Source organism: Stegostoma tigrinum, chromosome 26, assembly GCF_030684315.1.
Source record: "Stegostoma tigrinum isolate sSteTig4 chromosome 26, sSteTig4.hap1, whole genome shotgun sequence".
Taxonomy (NCBI): Eukaryota; Metazoa; Chordata; class Chondrichthyes; order Orectolobiformes; family Stegostomatidae; genus Stegostoma; species Stegostoma tigrinum.
This window is the reverse complement of record NC_081379.1, coordinates 12368981-12390762: the sequence shown is the minus strand read 5'-3', so window position 1 is coordinate 12390762 and position 21782 is coordinate 12368981. Positions and strand designations below refer to the sequence as shown.

At 39.7% G+C, this 21782-nt stretch overlaps 1 protein-coding gene and 1 long non-coding RNA gene across 7 annotated transcripts in view; one reads left to right on the top strand and one right to left on the bottom strand.

Annotated features, from left to right (window-relative positions):
- The window catches only part of LOC125463978 (uncharacterized), a 192885-nt gene that overhangs the window by 16111 nt on the left and 154992 nt on the right, over positions 1–21782 (top strand). The window lies entirely within an intron of this gene.
- The window catches only part of tchp (trichoplein, keratin filament binding), a 525906-nt gene that overhangs the window by 481825 nt on the left and 22299 nt on the right, over positions 1–21782 (bottom strand). For all 4 annotated transcript variants that reach the window (XR_007249948.2, XR_007249949.2, XM_048555829.2 and 1 more), the window contains exon 5: positions 20683–20762. Coding sequence is in view for 2 of the 4 variants with exons in the window: in XM_048555829.2 (XP_048411786.1) it covers positions 20683–20762 (80 nt within the window). In the remaining 2 variants the exon portion in view is untranslated. The remainder of the gene's footprint in view (positions 1–20682; positions 20763–21782) is intronic.

The window sequence follows — 21782 nt, the reverse complement described above, 5'->3', positions numbered from 1 at the left end:
AGACAGTTGATCCCTTTTTCTTTCCCTCTTCCTTTTGTTTCTTACATGTGCCTTTCTTGACTCAAATGAGCATGGTCAAGAAATTACGGGTCTCCGGGCTACTTAAAAGAATGGATTTTTAAAAAACAGGATCTGTAATTTGCCAAACAGCACACCCTGCAAACATCATTCCTTGCAGGAAGCATCTAGTCAGGAGATTTTTATTTTACGTTATTCATTGATGAAGTGTTGGTGTCATTGACAAGGCCAACATTTGTTCCCAGCCCTAACTGCGAGCTGGGCCATTTCAGAGGGTTACTGAATCATATTGATATGGACTTGGACTTGCATGAACACCAGATCAGGTAAGGATGATAGATTTCCTTCCCTAAACGGAATTGGAGGGATTTTTACTGCAATTAACAATAGTTTCAATTGAATTTAAAAGCCATCCTCTGCCTTGGTGGTATTTGAACCTATGTATCTAGAACAATAGCCTGATTTTCTGAATTACTCATGACATTACCACTGCACCACCATCTCCTCTTCAAATCAAATGGTATTTTTATTTTTCACTTGTACTTTTTATAACCACCTTGACATATTCTCTTTCAAGTTGAATCTGTTCTTTCAATGTTTCTACATTAATTTCTGAGGTTGGAATATATACTTTCATGGTTGCTCTTGTCAAAGGCAGTTTTTTATGGTTGTCAGTAGTGATCAGTGAAGGAGGTGGACATGTTGTTGTACAGCACCTTTGTTACATCAATGTCACACTGACAGCATGTGCTAGTTGTTTACATGATGATCGTCTTTCAGAGTTCCTCAACATCACAGATGCCTATTTTCAACTAATTTGATTCACTCCACGTGATATCAAGAAATGGGTGGAGGAAATGGATACTGCAAAGGCTGTGGGCTTTGACAACATTCCAGTATTCCAACAGTAATACAAAAGATGTGCTCATGAACATGCCATCTCCCTAGTCAAGCTGTTCCAGTACAGCTACGACATTGGCATCGACTCAAAAAATGTGAAAAATTGGCAGGTGAGCCTTGTACACAAAAAGTAGGACTCCTCCAAACCGCCTCATCAGTCTACTGTCTATCATTAAAGAGATGGCACATGTCATTAACACTATCATCCTTCAGGGTGTTGCCACACTGTAAGTAGTGGTCAGCATCCAGTCACATTCCAGGGACATGGATACAGGTAGTCAACTGCTTGGAGTCAGGAGTTTTGTATCATGGCAGTTCGGAGAATGGCCCACAGTCAGACCTGTAGGTCCAGTGGAACCGGTCCGGCAATCACTGGTCAATTGGAGATCTGCGCTGAGGATCAGTCAACAGTCTGGTCACACATCAGTTGGGGCTGGCCTTGCAAGTTGATCAGGGGTGAGCCACGGTCAGCCCTGGAGGCGTCTGCTCACCGAAAGTTGAGACGGTCTGTAAGGGTCCACTGCTACAGTTGGAAAATTGTTGAAGTCATTTATGTGAATAGACAACAGACAAATAGTTGCTGGAGTAGGCCATTCGACCCTTCGAGCCAGCACCACCATTCATTATGATCATGGCTGATCATCCACAATCAGTATCCTGTTCCTGCTTTATCCCCATAACCCTTGATTCCACTATCTTTAAGAGCTCCATCCATCCCTTTCTTGAAAGTATCCAGAGACTTGGCCTCCACTGCCTTCTGAGGCAGAGCATTCCATATATCCACCACTCTCTGGGTGAAGAAGTTTTTCCTCAACTCTGTTCTAAATGGCCTACCCCTTATTTTTAAACTGTGTCCTCTGGTTCTGGAATAATGGACAGCATTCTGAGATGCAGTTTGGACAATAATTGTGGAGGAATGCAAACCAAAATTTAAGGCTGGGAGATGATAGTGCATTGGTCGACATGAGTTACTGCAGGAGGAGTGGGGTTATTGACAAGAATCTATAACCTGTCTTAAGGGCTGACTGCATCATGATTGTTGGCATGGCTTAACTGTAGGCCCGGACCAGAGTCAGTAATGTTGGGTAATGAAGACTTAAATGAAATGTGTGGGAACTAATGGAAGCACAGGTCTGATGAGATCAATGGGGAATGCAAGGATGAAAGGAATATGAAGTTCTGAGGGGACTACCTCAATCACCAGGCTGATCTTGTGACGCACTCTGTGAAGCATGACCTGTATTGCATTTCATCATCATTCTAATCGTGAATGCGCAATGTAAAATGGCTGACCATATCCAAATTCAGTGGAGTAAATATTTTTCTTTTGTCTGAACACATTGCCTGTACTTGAAGGGCTCACATCATTGACAAGGGGCAACTGCATAAATGAAGCACTTACACAATACAAGTTGAAGGCTATGGTAATCATAGTACCCTGCATGTGAAACGCATGCAGTATCTGACCGTGGGCAACAAAAGACCTGGCCACAGGCAATCTTGACCATGTCAATGGCCATTACAAATTGATCATCGTTGTCTCGGTGAAGCAAGCAAAGGTGAACTTAGTAGTGTACCTGCAGGCCACAATCACAAAAGTAATCCAAGATCTCAGACTGCACAATGGTACAGAGCTTATTATCTTTCACCTTGAACTGTAAGTATTTGCCAATGTGCTGTTATATGTCATGTGCCTTTTTTGGGTAATATGGGGGTGTAGGACTGGGGAGGAGGTTTCCATAATCCCAACACATTTAGAATCTCCTATTGCTTGTGCATGTATATCTTATACTGCATGCATCTGACTAAGATCCAATATGTCAATAGTCCATGTAGAGTTATTTGATGGCTCTCCTTGTCAAACTCCCCATGCTGCACTGTATCAAGGACTATGCCTTACTTTGTGTGTGATGTGAATGCTGAGTGTTCACGTTATCAAAAATCTGTTCCATTTCTTATGTTCCCCACACAAGTTTATTGGAACTGTGATCAATGGATTCAGCCACAGCAGTGGTCATTGGCTCCAGTAGATGTGAATTGGGTGGTGATCACTCATTCACAGCAGATTTGTTGTTGCTCATATTACAACGGGGAATGGCCATACCCCTCTGATAATTAAACTAGAACCCAAGCCCAGTTCTGTTATAACAGGAGTAGGGTTTCTGCTCTAATGATTACCCCCGAACCACTTAGAAAAGCTCGTCTTTCACCTCGTAATCTATTAAAAGAGTGGTTAAAAGAAAGAAAATTGCTGATCTCCACTTTACAAGTAACAAGAAATAACTTAACCCTACAATGAACAAATTAACAAAATTAACAAATTAACAAACAGACAATTCCGCCTTAGACGATTAACTATCCCTAACTGGTCTAACTTCTACTGGAATGCTGCTTAAATAAAGACAAGTCCCATTAATATAAACCAAATTAATAAGAAGCAATAAATTAGAATTTAATCTCTCCAAGTTCGCACAGACTATCTTCTGGAATATTCTGTCATTCTCCGGTCTCTTCACGAACACCTTTCTTCTGTTAATTCTCTCTGTAATTTCTCCTGTGAGGACTTTGAACTAAAATATCGTGGTACCTTTGATTAATGGGCTTTCTTTGAGAGCTGAATGGTGATAACTCTGGCACGTGGCAGATGACTCTCTTTCAGATGGCAGTTGGCCCTTCCCGATTTTCCAAATGTCCTCGTCTTATATACTCGTAATGACATAATCAAATTCATATAGTATGATTGGTTTCAGGTTGTCAGCACCATCAGATTTAAATTCAATTGGCTTTGAATCGCTGAGTTTGACTTTTAAATTAATTGGCCAAATTCAAACTTGTCCCAACATCAAAACAAGGCTGTCTGCACTGGCAACTTCTGCTCACAGACATATATTGTTGCACTGTCCTGAGCATTAGAGAAAAAGCAGCATTTCTTTAGACAGGGTTATAACATTATACAGTAAAAGGGACAGGTTGCCTGATTTTTGTAGCTATAGTTATGACGACAGTCAGTCAAATGAATGATAAAATGCAACAGCAATACATTTATGAATGTGTTTTTAGTTGCAGTGATGTGTCACCCATGCCCTTATCTGCCCTCAGAAGCTTTTCTGTTTAGTTTCCCTCTCCCTGCATGTACTGATTCACGGCTGGGAGAGTTTTAACCGGGTGCACAGCTGGGGTTCAACTGTAGTCTTGGTAGCTAATATCTTGGAGGATCCTGACAATGGCAAATACTTGTGGCATAGAGACATTATACGTACATAATGGAGAAAATCTCCATGAAACTTAATTCAGCCCAATGGACCCTACTAGGTACATGAATAGTAAGCAAAGTTTCCAAAAACAACTTGCATGAAAGCATGAAGGTCTTTGAAATGGAAGTGGGAAGCCAGGATTCTGTAGTATTTTAGCTAGTGGATTGTTGCGATTAAATCGTAGATGTGCTGCATTCAGTAAATGATTGTACGGCAACTGTACACAATAAAGAGGAGAACACATGAGTTTGATAGTGACCTGCCTATTAAATGTCCTGCCTTCCACCAAAGTTGCCACAGGAAGGGCATTAAGTACCATTCGTAGAGCCTGGTTTATTTTGGTTTTTCCACCATTTTTAATTAATAACTTTTTAATATCAATGTCAGAAACAGACTTTCCTGCACTTAGTACCATTCTCAGTTTTCATGAGTCATCTGGCTTCTGTGAGTCAGTTTGATGATTAATGTGAAATTATGAGCCTGTTTGTGCCGCAGATCGCTTTTCGTGAATCCCATGTTTAGTAGAAAACAGATATCTCAGGAACAAGTGACTCTGAGAGGCCATGAACAAGAGACCTTGCGACACAGGTTGAATTTCACCAAAATTATGGATTGGGTATGGAAAGACTATAATATGCTTACCCCCAACAGTGGGGCTGGCCAGGTCAGAAGTGTGGAGTGTGGGCTTAACAACTCCTGTGTTGGTGAAAATTACAAGTTTCCAGAATGGGGACAGTAAACCCCAGAATCAAAGCCCTCCTGCCATTTTGAAAGGCCTCCACAGCTGCCCCAACTTCACAGAATCCAGCCCTTGTCTTTATTTATTTTCAGAGATGGACCTTCTTATATTTTGGCAAATATCTCTTAAGAATGGTGACTACATGTGTATAATCTCAAAAATCAGAAAAAATGAAATATTTTTAAAATGTTACAGCTCACCAAAGGTTAGGATTGTAAGCTCGGGTTTATCCCTGTGCCACATGCTGGTGAGGCTAGGAATAGGAAGATAGTACAGTTAAATACGTGGGTAAGGTGCTGGTTTGAGGAAGACCTTCAGATATGCAGATCCCTGGGACATCTTCCAAGGCAGGCGGAACTTCTACAAGAAGGACAGGTTGCACTTAAACTGGAGGGGCACAAATACCTTGGCAGGGAGGTTTGATAGTATCGCTCAGGAAGGATTAAACTGGTGTAGAAGGAAGCTTGGAATCAGGTCAGCAGATGAAATGACTAAGGAGGAGTTGGAGACTGAGGCCCGAAAAACTAAAAGGAAGAACAGATGGGAAGAGGTGACTGAACATGGCAGAACTGGCAGTCTGAAATATTTTTGTTTTAACGTAAGGAGTATGACAGATTAGGTAAATGAAATTAGAGATTGGAGTAGTCCATGCAACTATGGTTTTGTAGCTATTGCAGAAACTTGGTTGAGAGGGATAAGGCTGGCAGGTTAACATTTTGGAATGTTGATGTGTCAGGCGACATAGAGAAGGGTACAAAAGAGGTGGGGAGTTCTGTTTCTGATTAGGGAGAATATCACAGTTATACTGAGAGAGAACACTGGGGTCTCATCCAGTGAGGCTATATGGGTAGAGATCAAGAAAAGGAAATGTGCAGTAACTTTGGGGTTGTACTACTGGCCTCCCAACAGCCAACAGAAGAAAGAGGAACAGATATGTGGAGAGAATATGGAAAAATGTAAAAACACAGGGTTGTTGTGGTTGGTGATCTTAGTTCCCCTGTACTGACTGTGACTCCCTTAGTGCCAAGTGTTTGGATGTGGGTGAATTTGTTGGATGTGACCAGGAGGATTTCTTGAAACAAAATTTAAATAGTCCAACTAGGCAAGGGGCCATACTAGACCTGGTATTGGGGAATGACCTTGGCCATATGATCGGAATTTCAATGGGGTAGCTTTTCAGGAACAGTGACCATATTTGGCAAGTTTTAAGTTAACTTATGGATAAGAGTAAGCGTTGCCTTCAGCTGAAGGTTGGCAGAAGGTTAACTACAACAATATTAGGAAGAACCTGGGGAGTGTAGATTGGAGATGGCTGTTTGAGGGTAAATCCATATCTGTCATGTGAGAATCTTTTAAAGGCCAGTTGATTAGCGTTCAGGACCAGCATGTTTCTGTGAAAATGAAGGATAAGGATGGCAAGATTCAGGAACCTTGGATGACAAGAGAAATTTTGAGCTTAGGCAAAAAGAAAACAGAGGCGTACATAAGATTTAGGAAACTACAGACAGATGGAGCCCTTGAAGAATACAAAAATAGCATGAAAGAACACAAACAAGGAATCAGGAGGGCTAAAAGGCACCATGAAATGTTCTTAACAAATAGAATTAAGGAAAATTCTAAAGTATTTTGTAACAGTGTAATCAGCAAGAGGTTAGCTAGGGCAAAACTAGGTCCACTCAAGGACAAAGTAGGGAATTTGTGTGTGGAGCTGGGGGAAGTGGGTGAGGACCTTTTATGTGAATACTTTGCATAGGTGTTCACAAAGGAGAAGGATGTGGTGGATGTTGTGTCTAGAGAGGCACATGTTGATATTCTAGGCATGTCAATTTGAAAAAGGAGGTAGCAGGTTTTTTTTTTTGAAAAGCATTAAGGTAGACAGGTAGCCCCCAGGACCACATAAGATCTGTCCCAAAATACTGAGGGAGGCGAGGAAGGAAATTGCTGAGGCCTTATACAAAATCCTTGTATCTTTTTCACCTGAGGAGAGGTGCCAGAGGTCTGGAAAATAGCCAATGTTGTTCTTTATTCAAGAAGGGTAACAGGGATAATCTGGAGAAATTATGACAACAGTAGGGGAAACATGTATAACACAAATAACTTAGATAAACGCATGCATCCTAGTGAAGTCAAAGTAAGTTTAAACAGATATTTTGTGCATTGCAGAAATGCAATCTGCATAACCTTTTAAAAGATGTGTCTCTGAACTCCTGGCAAACTATGCTGTTGGTCAGTAAACATTGGTTATACAAATGAACAAAGAACTGGCACTGAGATTTTCAGCTTCAGCTTTCTTAATAATTTTATTATAGGCTGAGAAATGTGCAAGATATAATCACGATGCAATTAGGGAATCACATAATTAAAAATGGTAATATAACCTAATGCACATGGGTCAATTAGAAAATAAATGGACTTTTCTGTGTGACACTCAAACTATAACGCCTACATGTGTATCAACTCTACCCTTTTACAGATAATCTATTAATGAACAAGCCTAATTAGACTCAATTCTCAAATGCATGTTAATTTAACCATAAAAGTGAGCTCCCTACCCCTCAAAAAGTATAGCTGCATTTCTATGTGTCAGTGGAACGATAGTGCCAGCAGTTCCAAAGGTTGGCCCTCACATACCTGGGGTAAGCCTGTTGAATCCCCTAAATTTAATGCAAGCAAGAGAGGGCAGCAAGCATCATAAATGCTAACTTATTTTAAAGTGAAAATGATCTATTGCACCTGATTTCTGTTATCAAACTATCAAGATAATGGGCCATATTTTCTAAAGAGTGGTAATCTAATGCCCTTTTTTAATGAAAGAATGGAGCTGCACTTTCTGGGAAGAGAATCTGTTCAGGACTTCCTGAGAAATGCACAGCCATACTTCCATTTTGACATTAAACTAAAGATAAAGAAGTGCAGATGCTAGAAATCTGAAACAAAAACAGAAACAGCTGGAGAAACTCAGCAGGTCTGGCAGCATCTGGAGAGAAAGCAGAACTCGGAACAGAACTTGTGTTCTAAAACAGAAACTTCAAATTTCTTACTTTAATAGGCTGTTGCCTTTAATATGGTCAAAGAACCTTTCTGGGATAGTGTATATTGTACACCAATATCCATGATGTTCTCTTACCTCAGGTGTTAAACTGCTCACCAGTTTTATACATGCCCCAATTAGTTTATCCAGGTCCTCAACTTAATGAAACTTGTTGAAGAAATGTGCCTGTTAGGAGATTGACATTCCCCTCCAAGGTGCTGAGCAACTAGTAGGGTAGAATATTCCCTCCTTACAACTGTTTGAAGAGAGAATGCTAAAGACATCGGGGGACCTGGTTTGATGCAATAATTGAACCTTTCACTGCAAGGAGTTGGATTAACGTTTGTGCATTAAATTGAGAAAGCCTGGATTATTGAGTACTGATATTATTTCAGCACCCTGCAATGTTGCACTCAATAGTAGCTTCAATAAACTAGTCTCCCTGATAGTTACATCATGGTTTAAATTATTTTCTTTAAATCAATAAATAAAGCAGCACAAAGATATTGAGCTGAAGCTATAAATTGTACTTGATAGTATTGGCAGATTACTTCTATAAACATTTGCAGATCTACTATTTTGAATACCGTTATTCATCTGTCGGTCTGTTATTCTATCAGATATTTACCAGACAAATACAAAAGTGCATTAAATGTGTTCATTGATACTTTATCAGTAATTTTATAAGCTATAAATCTTTGAAATTTATTTTAAAATGCAGTCACAATAAGAAGGCATTGTACATTAATAGTGTTCTATCAAAGATATGACATTTCCACCACTGTCAGCACACTCATAACCAACAGCACACTAACGGTATAAACAAAATAAATATCTTGCATCTAGTGGTGTTTGAGATCAACACTTCCCTGAGAATCAAGCCAGACATTAATTCCATACAAATGAAGTGCCTCCTTCTTGTTGACCTGATGATGACCAACAGCACATGACAAAACCAGAATGGTATTTGGATGTCATAGATGAATGCTTCAGTGTCACTCTTAGTGCCTATTTTTTCAAAGTAAAATTTGTAAGTCAGGCAGAGTCAACGTGGTTTTGTCAAAGGTGATCCTGTTTAACTAATTTATTCAAGTTCTTTGAAAAAGTAACTTGTAGATAAAGGGGATCCAACAGGTGTATTTAGATTTCCAAGAAAACATTTGGTAAGGTGCTACATCAAAGGTTATTGCAAAAAAAAAGCTCATGGTGTAGGGGGTAACATATTAACATAGATAAGAGATTGGCTTGCTAACAAAGAGCAGAGAATAGGAATAAGTGGGTCTTTTTCAGACTGGCAGGATAATATGAGTGGCGTGCCATGGGAGTTGGGGCCTGAACTCATTACAATGTATCAAAAATGATTTGGATAAAGGATTAAAAATGTGACAGCTAAATTTGCTGATGACACAAATATAGGTAGGAGAGTGGATTGTAATGTGGACATGAGCTTACGTAGTGATATAAGTTAAGTGAGTAGGTAAAGATCTGGTAGATGGAGTACAATGTGGGGAAAGTGTGAAATTGTCCATTTTGACAGAATGAATTAAAAATAAGTATATTATCTGAAGGATGAGAAGCTGCAGACATGCGGAGAGATCTGTTTCTTGTGCGTGAATCACAAAAGAATGGTATGCAGGGACAGCAAGTAATGATGAGGGTTTGGATGGGGAGGAATTTGTTATGTGTGTCCAAGAAAACCTCTTATGCCGTATGTGAATGTACCTACTAGAGATGGAGTAATATTTAACCTTCTGTTGGGAAATAAGGAAGGGCAAGTGACGGAGGAGTCAGTGGGGGATCACTTTTGGGCAAGTGATGAGGATCAATGGTCGGCACAACATCTTGGGCTGAAGGGCCTGTTCTGTGCTGTACTGTTCTATGTTCTATGTTCTATAACTGTTTTAAAACTAATTGGATTATGGAAAAAGTTGAAGTTCTAAATTGGTGTAAGGCCAATTTTGATGGTATTAGACAGGAACTTCTCAACTTTTCTAAAGTTGATTGGAGGAGGCAGTTCATAGGTAAAGGAATGGTTGGGAAGTGGGAGCCTTTAAAAATGAGATAGCAAAGAGCTCAGAGATAGAATGTTACTATTAATGTGAAGGGCAAAGTGTAAGGAATGGTGGATGATTAGAAAACTGAGGCTTTGGTCAAGAAAAAGAAGGAGGCATGTGCCAAGTATAGAGAGCTGGAATCAAGTGAATGCATAGAGGAATAAAAGGGGACATGAGATAGCTTTGGCAAATAGGAGAATCCAAAGCAATTCTATAAGTATATTAAAGGCAGAAGAGTAACTAGAGAGAGAATAGGGTCCATAAAGATCAACATGGATGCCTACGTGTGGATCCACAGGACAAGGGTGAGATACTAAATGAATATCTCACACAGTATTTACTACGTAGCAGGACATGGAAGCTGGGGAACTTAGTGAAATAAATAGTGATATCTTGAAAAGTGTTCATATTACAGAACAGGAGATGCTGCAGATCTTAAAATGCATAAAGGTAGAACCTGATCAGGTGTTTCCCCGAAGTTTGGGAAGAGATTACTGCGCCTCTTGCTGAGATATTTGTATCATCAACAGCCATGGGTGGCATGCCAGAAGACTTGAAGGGTGCCTAATATGGGGCCATTATTCAGGAAAAACTTTAAAGAAAAGCCAGGGAACCATAGGCCAGTGAGTTTTATGTTAATGGTGGTTAAATTGTTGGAGCGGATTCTGAGGGACAGAATTTATATGCATTTGTAAAGGCAAGTATAGCCAACGTGGCTTTGTGGATAGGAAGTCATGTATCGCTAACTTGACTGAGGTTTTGAAGAGGGGACAAAGAAGATTGATGAAGGCAGAGTGGTCAATGTTGTCTGTAGGGAATTCAGCAAAGTGTTCTTAAAGGATCTGAATAGTAGACTGGTTACTACGGTTAGATCACATGGGATCCAGGGCTGGCTAGCCAATTTGATACAAAATTGGCTTGAAGGTAGGAGACAGAAGATGATAATACAGGGTTGCTTTTTGGATTGGAGGCCTGTGACCAGTGGTGTGCCTCAGGAATTGGTGCTGCTGTGTTTCTAATCTATAATTAGGTAGAAATATTTAATACTCAGTCCCAGGATTGATGAGGGTAGAGTGGTGGATGTGATCAGTATGGACTTCAACAAGGCGTTTGACAAGGTTCCTCAATGGTAAACTGGTTAGCAAGGTGAGATCACATGGAACACAGGGAGAACTAGCTATTTGGACACAAAACTGGCTCAAAGGTAGAAGACAGAGGGTGGTGGTGGAGGCTTGCTTTTTGGACTGGTGGCCTGGTGTGCCACAAAGATTGGGGCAGGATCCATTGCTTTTTGTAACTTACGTAAATGATTTGGATATGAACGTAGGACGTAGGGTTAGTAGGTTTGCAGATGACACCAAAACTGGTGGTGTAGTGTATAGTGAAGATGGTTATCTCAGAGTACGAGTCCTTGATCAGATGGGTCAATGGGCCGAGGAGCGGCAGATGGTGTTTAATTTAGATAAATATGAGGTGTTGCATTTTAATAAGGTAAACCAGGGCAGGACTTATACAGTTAATGGTAGGGATCTGAGGAGTGTTACTGAATGAAGAGACCTAGGGGTGTAGGTGCATAGTTCATTGAAGGTGGAGTCACAGGTAGATGGGGTGGTGCAGAGGGCGTTCGGCACATTTGCCTTCATTGGTCAGTGCATTGAGTATATGAGTTGGGATGTCATTTTGCAGCTGTACAGGACATTGGTAGTCGTACTTCTTTAGGAAGGTTGTTGTCCAACTTGAGAGGGTGCAGAAAAGATTTACAAGACTGTTCCAGGACTGGAGGATTTGAGCTAAAGGGAGAGGCTGAACAAGGCAGGGCATTTTTCCCTGGAATGTCAGAGGCTGAGTGGTGACATTTTAGAAGTTTGTAAAATCATGAGGGGCATGGATGGGATGAATAGGCAAGGCATTTTTCCTAGGGTGGGAAAGTCCAAAATAGAGCACATAGGTTTAATACGAGGGAAAAGATTTAAAAAGGTCTTGAATGGTAACTTTTTCGTGCAGAGGATGGTGCGTGTATAGAACGAGCTCCCAGAAGAAGCAGTGGAGGCATCTGAATGGGTACATGATTAGAACGGTATGGACCAAATGCTGGTAAATGAGAATAGGTCAGATTGGGCGTCTGGTCAGTGCAGATGAGTTGAACCGAAGAGTCTGTTTCCATGCTCTGTGACTCTATGAAAGCAAACACAATATTATGGTTTATGTTATGTTATCACGGAAGGAACTGAATGAAAGAATAGGAATGTTATGCTTCAGTAATCTCCCATTGCCCCAATACAGAAGCATAGGCACAGGAATAAGCCATTCAGCCCCTTAAACCTGTTCCACCATTGAATACTTTCCAAGATGGTAGCAGAGTAGGGCTCCTGATTGGAGCTGGTCCATTCTGACCGCTTTATTTCTTCTTCTTTCTTCTTTTTTCTTTCTTTAGTTTAGTTCTTTAGTATTTATTCTTTCTCTACTGACTTTCTGCATGTCCAGAGTGATACCAGAGCAGGACTCTGCAGCAAGGCAGCTAAAGCAACATTGGAGTGTGACAGTGGCTGGGGCCCAGTGCAAGCCCAGGTAGCAGTCATTGGCGAAAGTTGGTAGTGGCAGCAGCCAGTAATGAAAAGGTGGCAGCAAAAGATGGCAGCTGCGGCAGTTGGTCGCAGCAGAGTGGCTAGTGGTGAAGGGTGGTGGTGGCGGCGGTCAGTTGTGAAAAATGGCAGCATCTGTGGTTAGCGGCAAAGTGGCAGTTGGGGCCGACACCTTGCAAGTGAATTGCCCAATGAATGTCAGCAGCAATGAAGGCAGCTTTCAAGCACAGGTGGGTCTTCGTTCAGCACGAGTGAAAGCATGGCCGGGGCAAGGTTGAGTGTTCCTGGGGAAAGCCGATCTTGGAGTGTCGGAAAGCCCATCTTGGAGTGTCTGCAAGCACACGGCTTAAGAAAGGACTGTAAAGTTTGACTTTTTAATTTTATTTCTTTATTTTTCTACTTTTATACTGAGAAGCCTGTAGCGGTGGACTTGTTAAAACTTATTTCTTTATATTTTCTACTTCTGTAACTAAGATTTTGTACCTAAGGTGGCACCATGTGTGGCAACATTGTACACTTTTCACTGTTCTCTTGTACTTAGTACTTGAGTACTCGTGACAATAAAACCTAAATTTAAATCTAATATTGGGCATTGGTGAAACCACATCTGGAGTACTGTGTACAGTACTGGAGATATTAATACATTGAAGCAATTCAGAAGGCTTATTTAATTAATACCTGGAATGAGCAGATTGTCTTATGATGAAAGGTTAGATAGGCTGGACCTATATCTTCTAGAGTTTTGAAGAGTCAAAAGTGACTTAATTGAAACATTTAAGATCCTGACGGGACTTGACTGGTTGGATGTTGAAAGGACATTTCCTTTTGTGGAGAGAATCTAGAACTGGAGGTCATAGTTTAAAAATAAGGGGCACCTATTTAAAACAGAGACGAGGAATCATTTTTGTTCCTCAGAGTTGTGAACCTTTGGAATTCCCTTCCTCAAAAGGCAGTGGAAACTGAATCTTTAAATAATTTTAAGGGAGAGGCAGATAGATTCTTGATTACCAAGGGAATGAAAGATTATTAGATAAATGTACGAATATAGAGTTGTGGTTAAAATCAGATCAGCCACGATCTCATTGAAGGTGGAGCAGTCTTGAAGGGCTAAATGGTCTACTTAGTTCCTTGTTCATAAAATTACATTGCTGTTCACCTGCTAGTATTCTGGCTCTCAACCTGACCAAAAACCTGTAGCTGTCTATTTTCCCAACCACTCATTCACCTCTACTTTTTATGATCTTATCTAAAACAAAATCTTTACTTTCTCACATCCTAATCACTGCCCAGATGTTGTGTATATTTAATTCTCCAACTGTGGCTGGTGTACAATATGAACTTCTATCCTCCATAACCTTGTCCAAAAACTGTACTGCCCTAATCCTAACACTGAATATCCTGTTCACCCTGATGTTTGCAAACCTTCAGTGGTCTTCCAGTACATTGAAACTTTGAATTCAAATTGCTCATCCTTGTAATCAATTACATCAATGGCCTTACTTTGTCTTGCCTCTGTGACTTCCTACAACCCTGCAGGAGTTCTATATCCTTCTAATTCTGGCCTTTTCTAAATGTCCAAATGTCTCTAGTCCAACAATCATGGCTGTTAAAATTGAAATTTCCTCTCTTAAACCCCTCTGCTGCTCTGTCATTAGGACACTCCTTGATACATATCTCTGACCAAACTTTTGGTATTAATCTTAATACCTGCTTCCTTGACATGGTGCCAGTTTTGACTGATCATGCTGCTATGAAATGCCTTTGGGTGTTTCCCTACTTGTATTGGTTCAGATGTCCATCTCCAGACCTGGCTGAATTACATCAAGTGCTATATAGTCTCATTTATTTCCACCAATACAAATATTCTGACACCAAAAGAGTCTCCTGCTCTTGCAAGATAATGCCAGAGCATTAAGATAACCCTGCGGTCTTCAAATATTATACTCTCATTAAATGCTTCTCCCCTGTTCTCTACCTGCATCTCAAAAAATTGTAAAGCACTTCCATAGTAAACCGGTGGAGCCTTGCTGATTATTTTCCAGGCTAGAATGTTTCAGTTTGATATTTATATATTGGTGTTTCCAACAACAATATCTCAACTTCTAAACTTTTCCTCAGCTGTAAAGTGCTTTGAGATGTTTAGTAGTCATGAAAGATGCTATATTAGTGTAAATCTTTCTTTATTCTCATGGTTGCTGCAAGCACTTAGTGCAGGTCTGATTCTACTTTTGCATTATCATTGTCAAGATTGAAAGTGCTGCTTCACAGGAATTGGTAGACAATGTGCATAAGCAAAATGTCAAGTCTTGATGCATTTTAAAGCAAATTTTTGCTTTGACACTTGAAGCAGAAAGTAGTTTTACCCTCCAGTACCTTCGCCATTCAGCTTATTGACTGTATAAATCAAGAGTGGGCATCTGATGCTTCTGGAATGTTCAGATGAAATTCTGTAACTTACTTTCAAATACTTCAGGCAATTTAAATTTATGATTTAATTTCTTTCAGTCGCAGTGACTGTGCTTATGTGACTTAACTATAGAGTCTGTACTATATATGATAACAATAGACAGGTAACTGCACTGAGGTAGCAGATTCAGATTTCAGATAAGAACCCGCTGAATTGCAGTACTGATTTAACAGGGCCTTCTTATAAAATCAAGATCAAAATAACTTCATTGTGAACACATATTGAGACTAATATAACATCGGTGGCCAAACCTCAAGATGCACCTGTGAAACTGTAACTCCTGCTTGCACCTCAAAACATTAACTTTGGTTTTCATGTTTCCTTATTACACAAAGTCAAGATAACAGTGATGGTTACTGCAGTATTCACTTCTGGACTTAAATTAGGAGAGCTTTCTAGTGGAGCAAAATAGTGCGTCAGGTGTCCCCACTCTGTGGTTAGCTTCTGCTTCCACTGCGGGAGAAAAGTATCCTGAAAGACATGGACACAATAAGACATTGCAACTTGTATACAGCAATCAGCATGAATGATCACATGGTATCTGGGTGAGGAAGGAATGTTGTCCAATACAGCAGGAACACTCCTTGCTTTTCTTCCAACTGTTTATAGATGCCCAAATTTTGACGTTTGGAGTGCTGTTATACAAGCCACAACCTAGTGTTGGGTTGTATATTGTTTTGCAATAAAATGAAGGTCTACAGCATGAAAATGTGAGCACTTCCCTATATGCACAAATGGCCACATTTAATGCATCAACACAAAAGTGGATTCCAAGGTGGAAGGCTTCATGTGATTGGACAGGAGCTTGTAAAACCCCCTTCCCTGATTAAATCTGGTGGGAGGAACGCTTGACATTGCCTTCCCTACTCAGATGTCATTTGAGGCAATTAGTGCCAATTTCAGAGCCTCATCCTACCACCACAATTATTCAACCAGCCTGGGCAGGGAGCTTGTAATACTGGAAGACTAACAATAAATGCAGTCAGGCTTACTTGCAACCTTCTCAGAATGTCCTCTATTCAGAGGCATGCTAACGTGACTGAGGGACTTAGCATTAGGAAGGGGGTGCCAACAGAAGACCACATCTCCCCTTTCCACTAATTGCTCTATCCACCTTGCTCGCAATCTTCCCTTCCCATGACCTCCAGTGGCCTTCATTTACCTTTCTCCAAGGATCTAATGGTGAATCTTGGTGGAGATCCAAGAGTAATCCTGGCATTAGCACCTGTCATGGTGCTGCAGTAATTCAAAGCTGCACACCTCTGACTCTAATAGCTTTCAAGTGCTGGATTTCATCTTACTTAGGAAAGTGCAACAATTAAATATCTTGTGGAATCTGGAGACCCAGTGGCAGAGTTCTTGCTGTCAATTAGGACTTCATTCCCTCACAGCTCTCAGTGACGGGCCTGGTGGGATATCAACAGTTTTCATGGTGGGCATTGGTGTCTCCCATCTTCTTCTTTAAATTTCAATGAAAAGGTGAGACCTTCAGTAATGAGACCATTCATTAGAGCTGAACTTCCACATGCCCTCTTTTTAAGGTTCCCAGGTTTGGTGGATTGAGAAAGGTTGCTTCCTGTTTAGTGGATTTTGAGTTGTTAGACAGATGCTTCTTATCACCTTCCAGACCCAAGAACTTTAAAAAAAATGAAATTGGGTTTTCAGATATATGCAAATAATTCAGGAACTAGCTGGATCAAAGTATCTTGCAGGCTGCTTCTAAAGGTCTTCATGACTTGTGTCTTTTGCACATCCCCTGTGATTATTTATTTTGAATGAGAGAACAGTGATGATCAGTTGTCAAGTGGACTTTGGTAGGGTCATTACCATGTTTAAAGATATTCATGCAAACTGCCCTGATGAGTGCAAAATGAAAAAATCTTTGACAAAATGTGTCTTTTTTAACAATACACGAGTTCTATACTACAAAATGATTACTTGCATACCTAAACCAAAAGAACAACAAAAAGCAAATTCAGGATAGTTCAACTTATCTGTCAGTTAAGATTGGGTAAGGTTTCAGTTGGATTTCTTCAAGTGTGTATTAAACCCAATGTTTAGCCAGTTTTTACTTACAAACATAATTACAATGCTAAAATGAGGCACAGTTCCAACACTGAATAGGTGTTTATACAAGATGAAATTGAAAATATTGGTAATAAGGTCACAAATTTACACCATACCTTACAGTGTGCTTGGTCTAAATTGCACAAATTTCTTTCATTTTGGATTTGATCTGTTTATGCCACTATATTGCTTCAGTGGATGACAGTATCATAAACAATTTAAAACATGCCTGCCCCATAAACTCACTTAAACAAAAACAGTTTGCCAAAGCAATTAAAAATATCACTAAACATGCAATAAACCTTTCTGACTGTATAAGGTTTGAAAGTGATGAGTCGTCCTTGAGCATGGTTTAAATTTTGTTGAGCCTTCCTCTAACCTCAGATGGGAAGAGGTATTTGGTGAGTTAAAATTCCTCAATTCCCAGCTATCCTGATACAAACCAGTATCCAAAGAAGGTAGTGAATTTTTGATGATACATCTAGCTTGTCTAGCACATGAATACCACAGAATTCCAAATGACTTGCCTACTTTAAATATGCAATGTAAATGCCTGGTAACATCTAGATATACATATCAGTAAACTCGATTAAGGGAGTGGAATAGTCATCCGTAACAAGCATGACTATAACGACAAGATACATACCTTTCTTAACGCTAAATCCACATTTGTATCCAGTGGAAATGCTGGTCAGCGTACCTAGATAGCCTTACTTGAAAACAAATCAAAATATGTTTCCTGGACTAGTGTAAGAGCAACAAGCTGCCAGGTGATGTACATGAGATAATAAGGTGTAGGGCTGGAGGAACACAGCAGAAGTAACGTCAGAGGAGCAGGAAAGCTGACGTTTCAAGTCTGTTCTTCTACATACACTACAGGATTCACTGTAATGCCCCATCTTATGCTCCATCTTATCTATGACTGGTAGTGTACAAAATGAACTGTAAAAATGTTTGGGTGAATTGCAACTACTTTTGAATAGGTTTTCTAATTGCAAGGTGAAGGGTTCCTTCACATTTGTTAGGACCATACTAGGCTTGCATATCGATTAGCAATGTGATGTCCACATGCTCATTTGACATTGCCAACTTATTCACCAATGTACAACTCATGAAAGTCAGAGATGTCTGCATTGCAGCACCATATCATGGCAATCTAGACCCACCGCCATTGCATATTCATTGAGCTGAAGAACTCAGCAACTTATGCAATTGAGTTCAGCTTTAAAGACACTATTCATGCCTAGATAGGTGGTGTTTCCATGGGATCCCAGCTAGGTCCAGCTCTTGCCAACATCTTTGAATTCTAGTAGAAATGTGTCTTCAATGGAATGACACCTAAACATTCCTTCCTTGCGTATTTTTCATATTAAATGATACATTTGATGCATTTAAATTTGCAGGTGCATGTGAGAATTTTCTTAAATGTCTTAGCAGGTTCCGTGTTAAGCTCAAATTTACATTTGAAATGAATTGTTAAATGAGCTCCTTTTCCTCAGTATCCTAATTAAGAAATTGGCCAGGAGTTTCTCTGCTGCTATCTGTTGCAAACCTACCTTCATTCCTCACCGTATACACGTTCAAATTCCTACACTGCAAGGATGGCCTTATTGGACTCAAATCAGGTCTGAGCCATTTGTTCACTGTACAAGATTGATGCTGAAGCAGGGCACATCAAAGCCATGCTGTGGGATAATGACTACCCTGATCATAAAATTTCTCAGTTTATATTGTGTAAACTCATGAATAGGCCTAAGGTCATCAAATCTGATCTTGAAAAGTATCCAGCCTACCTCATAATCCTGAAAGGCTAACGTATCTCAAAAAGTTGAATGTTTCATGCTGCTACTATGTAATAGCAACATGACAATATTACCACTAACAGATGCTGTCATTGAGCTAAAAAAGACATTTTACCCACGAAATGTGTATTGCAGTGTCACTTGGTAGACTGTATTTCCAAAAGACTGGTGAATCATATACCTTTGGTGGTTCAAAACAAAAAAGGTAGTGACCATACCTGAAAATGCTGCATTTGCAAAACACACAACACAGTCTTCAATGATTCTACAACTGGACAGCATTTCTGGATATGCCTTGGTGTTTAAACCATTATGCTGACACCATTTTAGGATCAACTGAGCTTGTAGTTTGACACACTTGCATGTACTAGTAGCAAAATATGTTGATCCTAAGATTCTTGTTCTTTGCAAACAGAAATGGCATGTACACACACTTCTCCTGTTTCAATTCAGCAAAATAGATGGTAGCCATTTGTTCGCTCATTTCTTAGGGCAATGCCTTGATCAATCAGGTATAATATTGGTTAAAATTCATACAGCCTGGCAACTAACTGTCAATCATAATTCTCAAGGATAGAGATTTTGCCAGAGTCCACTTGCCAAACAATCTGAGGTCTTCTATTGTATAATATAATTGTCAGTTTCCTCCTTAAATTCTTATGAATTATCCTCCATGACTGGTAGGTAGAGAGCTTCAACAAAATTGGGCTTTTATTTAACCAATGCTCAAGATTTGAGTACAGAAAGTACAACTCTCAAGCGGTGCTGACACGTGATGACCATTAGATTATGTACTGTTATTCTAATCATTATTCAGGGGAAAACCACTAGTTTAATAAGATTGCAGTTGCAGGCTACACAGGCCAACAAAATCAAATATTGCAGCTTTCGCTGTTGCTTTTCATGGTGACCAGCCTTTATTTTCACATTAAATGCACCAATTATGCAAAGTGCTAGCCCAACATAAACAAGAAACATGAATAAAATCAATACCAGCATTAACTCAGAAAAAGTATTATTGATCTGTCAGTCATCAGTATTTTGGAATATTCCATCAACCGTTTATAAACCTGCAATATCATAACACACTAAAAGTTAATCTGAAAAGTGATACAGACTGTCTGAGGAATTGGAAGGGAAAGGGTTTATAATGTACAACATCCAAATAATCCATGAATTTAAAAACACTGTGAAGTACCACGTTATAAAGTAGTCTTTTGAAAAAAGAATATCTTGCTATAACAATTTTGCACCGGGTAGAAAGTCATGGGTTCACGTTCCACTCCACAACTAGCTAAAGAAATTACAGATATTTACAGATCAGTCACTCACAACAAGTTCTGACATTTCTTTTGCACATAAACTATTCTTTAGTATTACTTGGTCCAATAAGTGGCAGGTTGTGGATTGGTTTATTCTCTGGATAAATCCATATGCAGATATCTGGTTGAAACTTTTCAAACTAATCTAACTCCTGGCCCTTAGCAACATTACATTTGATAATCATTTCTTCCTAAGTACAAATTTCTTTCAGGAAAAAGATTAACAACTAATCTTAAAAAAATCTAAACTTTTGTATATTTTTTAACAATTTCTCAGTGTATCACCACACTAATATATCTATTATCACTATTAAAAGGTATTATCATGATAACTCCTTTCACGGTTGAAATAATTACAACACATTTCACACATCATCACAGCAAAATCACACTGATTGTAATATATGCATTCTGCCTAAGAATCTTCGGAATCTGTGACCACTGACCTTTGAGGTGTTTTCTGTCTTCTGCTGCGTGGTAGAGCACCTTTGGCATAAGGGTTGTACTCTATCTTCATCTTCTTCATCTGTAAATGTGGTGAAAGTGCTGTACCATTAAATTGTTTGCTGCCCCATTTGTGATTTCACTCATATAGAACATAAGCATGGCACATCTCAGTCTAAGTACATACTCCAGGACTCCTTCACCAGTCCTGCCATAGTTTGAAAAGTCCAGAAGATGTCTCATGATTTCTATGTCTCTATATCACATTTTTAATTTTGCTTCTTCATGTAAAAGATTTCAGAATAAGCAATACATAAGCCGTGTGTTTTGAAACAAGTGAATTCATGAAGGTTTAAACAAACCACAATGTGAGTGTTGCTTATGTATATTTGAAGTTCGATGGGCCAGTTTGTGATATGTCACTGCTTAGCCTATTACAAACTGATATAACATGACTCTGTTTGCCTGGAATGGAACTATCCAAAGAGGAGAGTCTTGACTAATGTTAACAATCAATCAATTTCAGCAACATGGATTATCCAGCCGTTGCTACTTGTGGGAACTTGCTGTGCACAAATTGACTCCAATGTTTCTTATATTACTTCTGTGCCAACACTTTAAAAGTGCACCACTGGTTGTAAAATGCTTTGGGTTAGCCTAAGATTGGTAAAAAGGTGTTCACATCAAAGGATAATGGATAGTTTAAAGTTGCTAATGAAAGCCCTTACTAGGATGGTAGTGGCCTGACCAACATTCCTTTCTCAATGCCTTTAATGCACACTTGACAGGTTCTCATCTGACAGCTAGAGAGCTGGTAAGACTTCTGTGTTACTTTTTCCTCTTTTCAAGAAGGTATGCTGTTTAAGAACTAATTAATGGTCAATGGTGGGCCATCCTTAGAAATAAGGTCAGTAGAGGCAGAAGACCTCTATAGAGATGCTGCCAGTTAAGCTAGCAGCTCTTCACTGGTTGGCAATGCCTCTGGGAAAGTGATGGATGCTGCTCATCGTGCACCGACCAGTGGCCCAGGATTGCTGAGGGATCCAATCCGCAGATGAGTGATGATAGGAGATGTATAGTGGAAAGGGGTTATTGGGTAAAG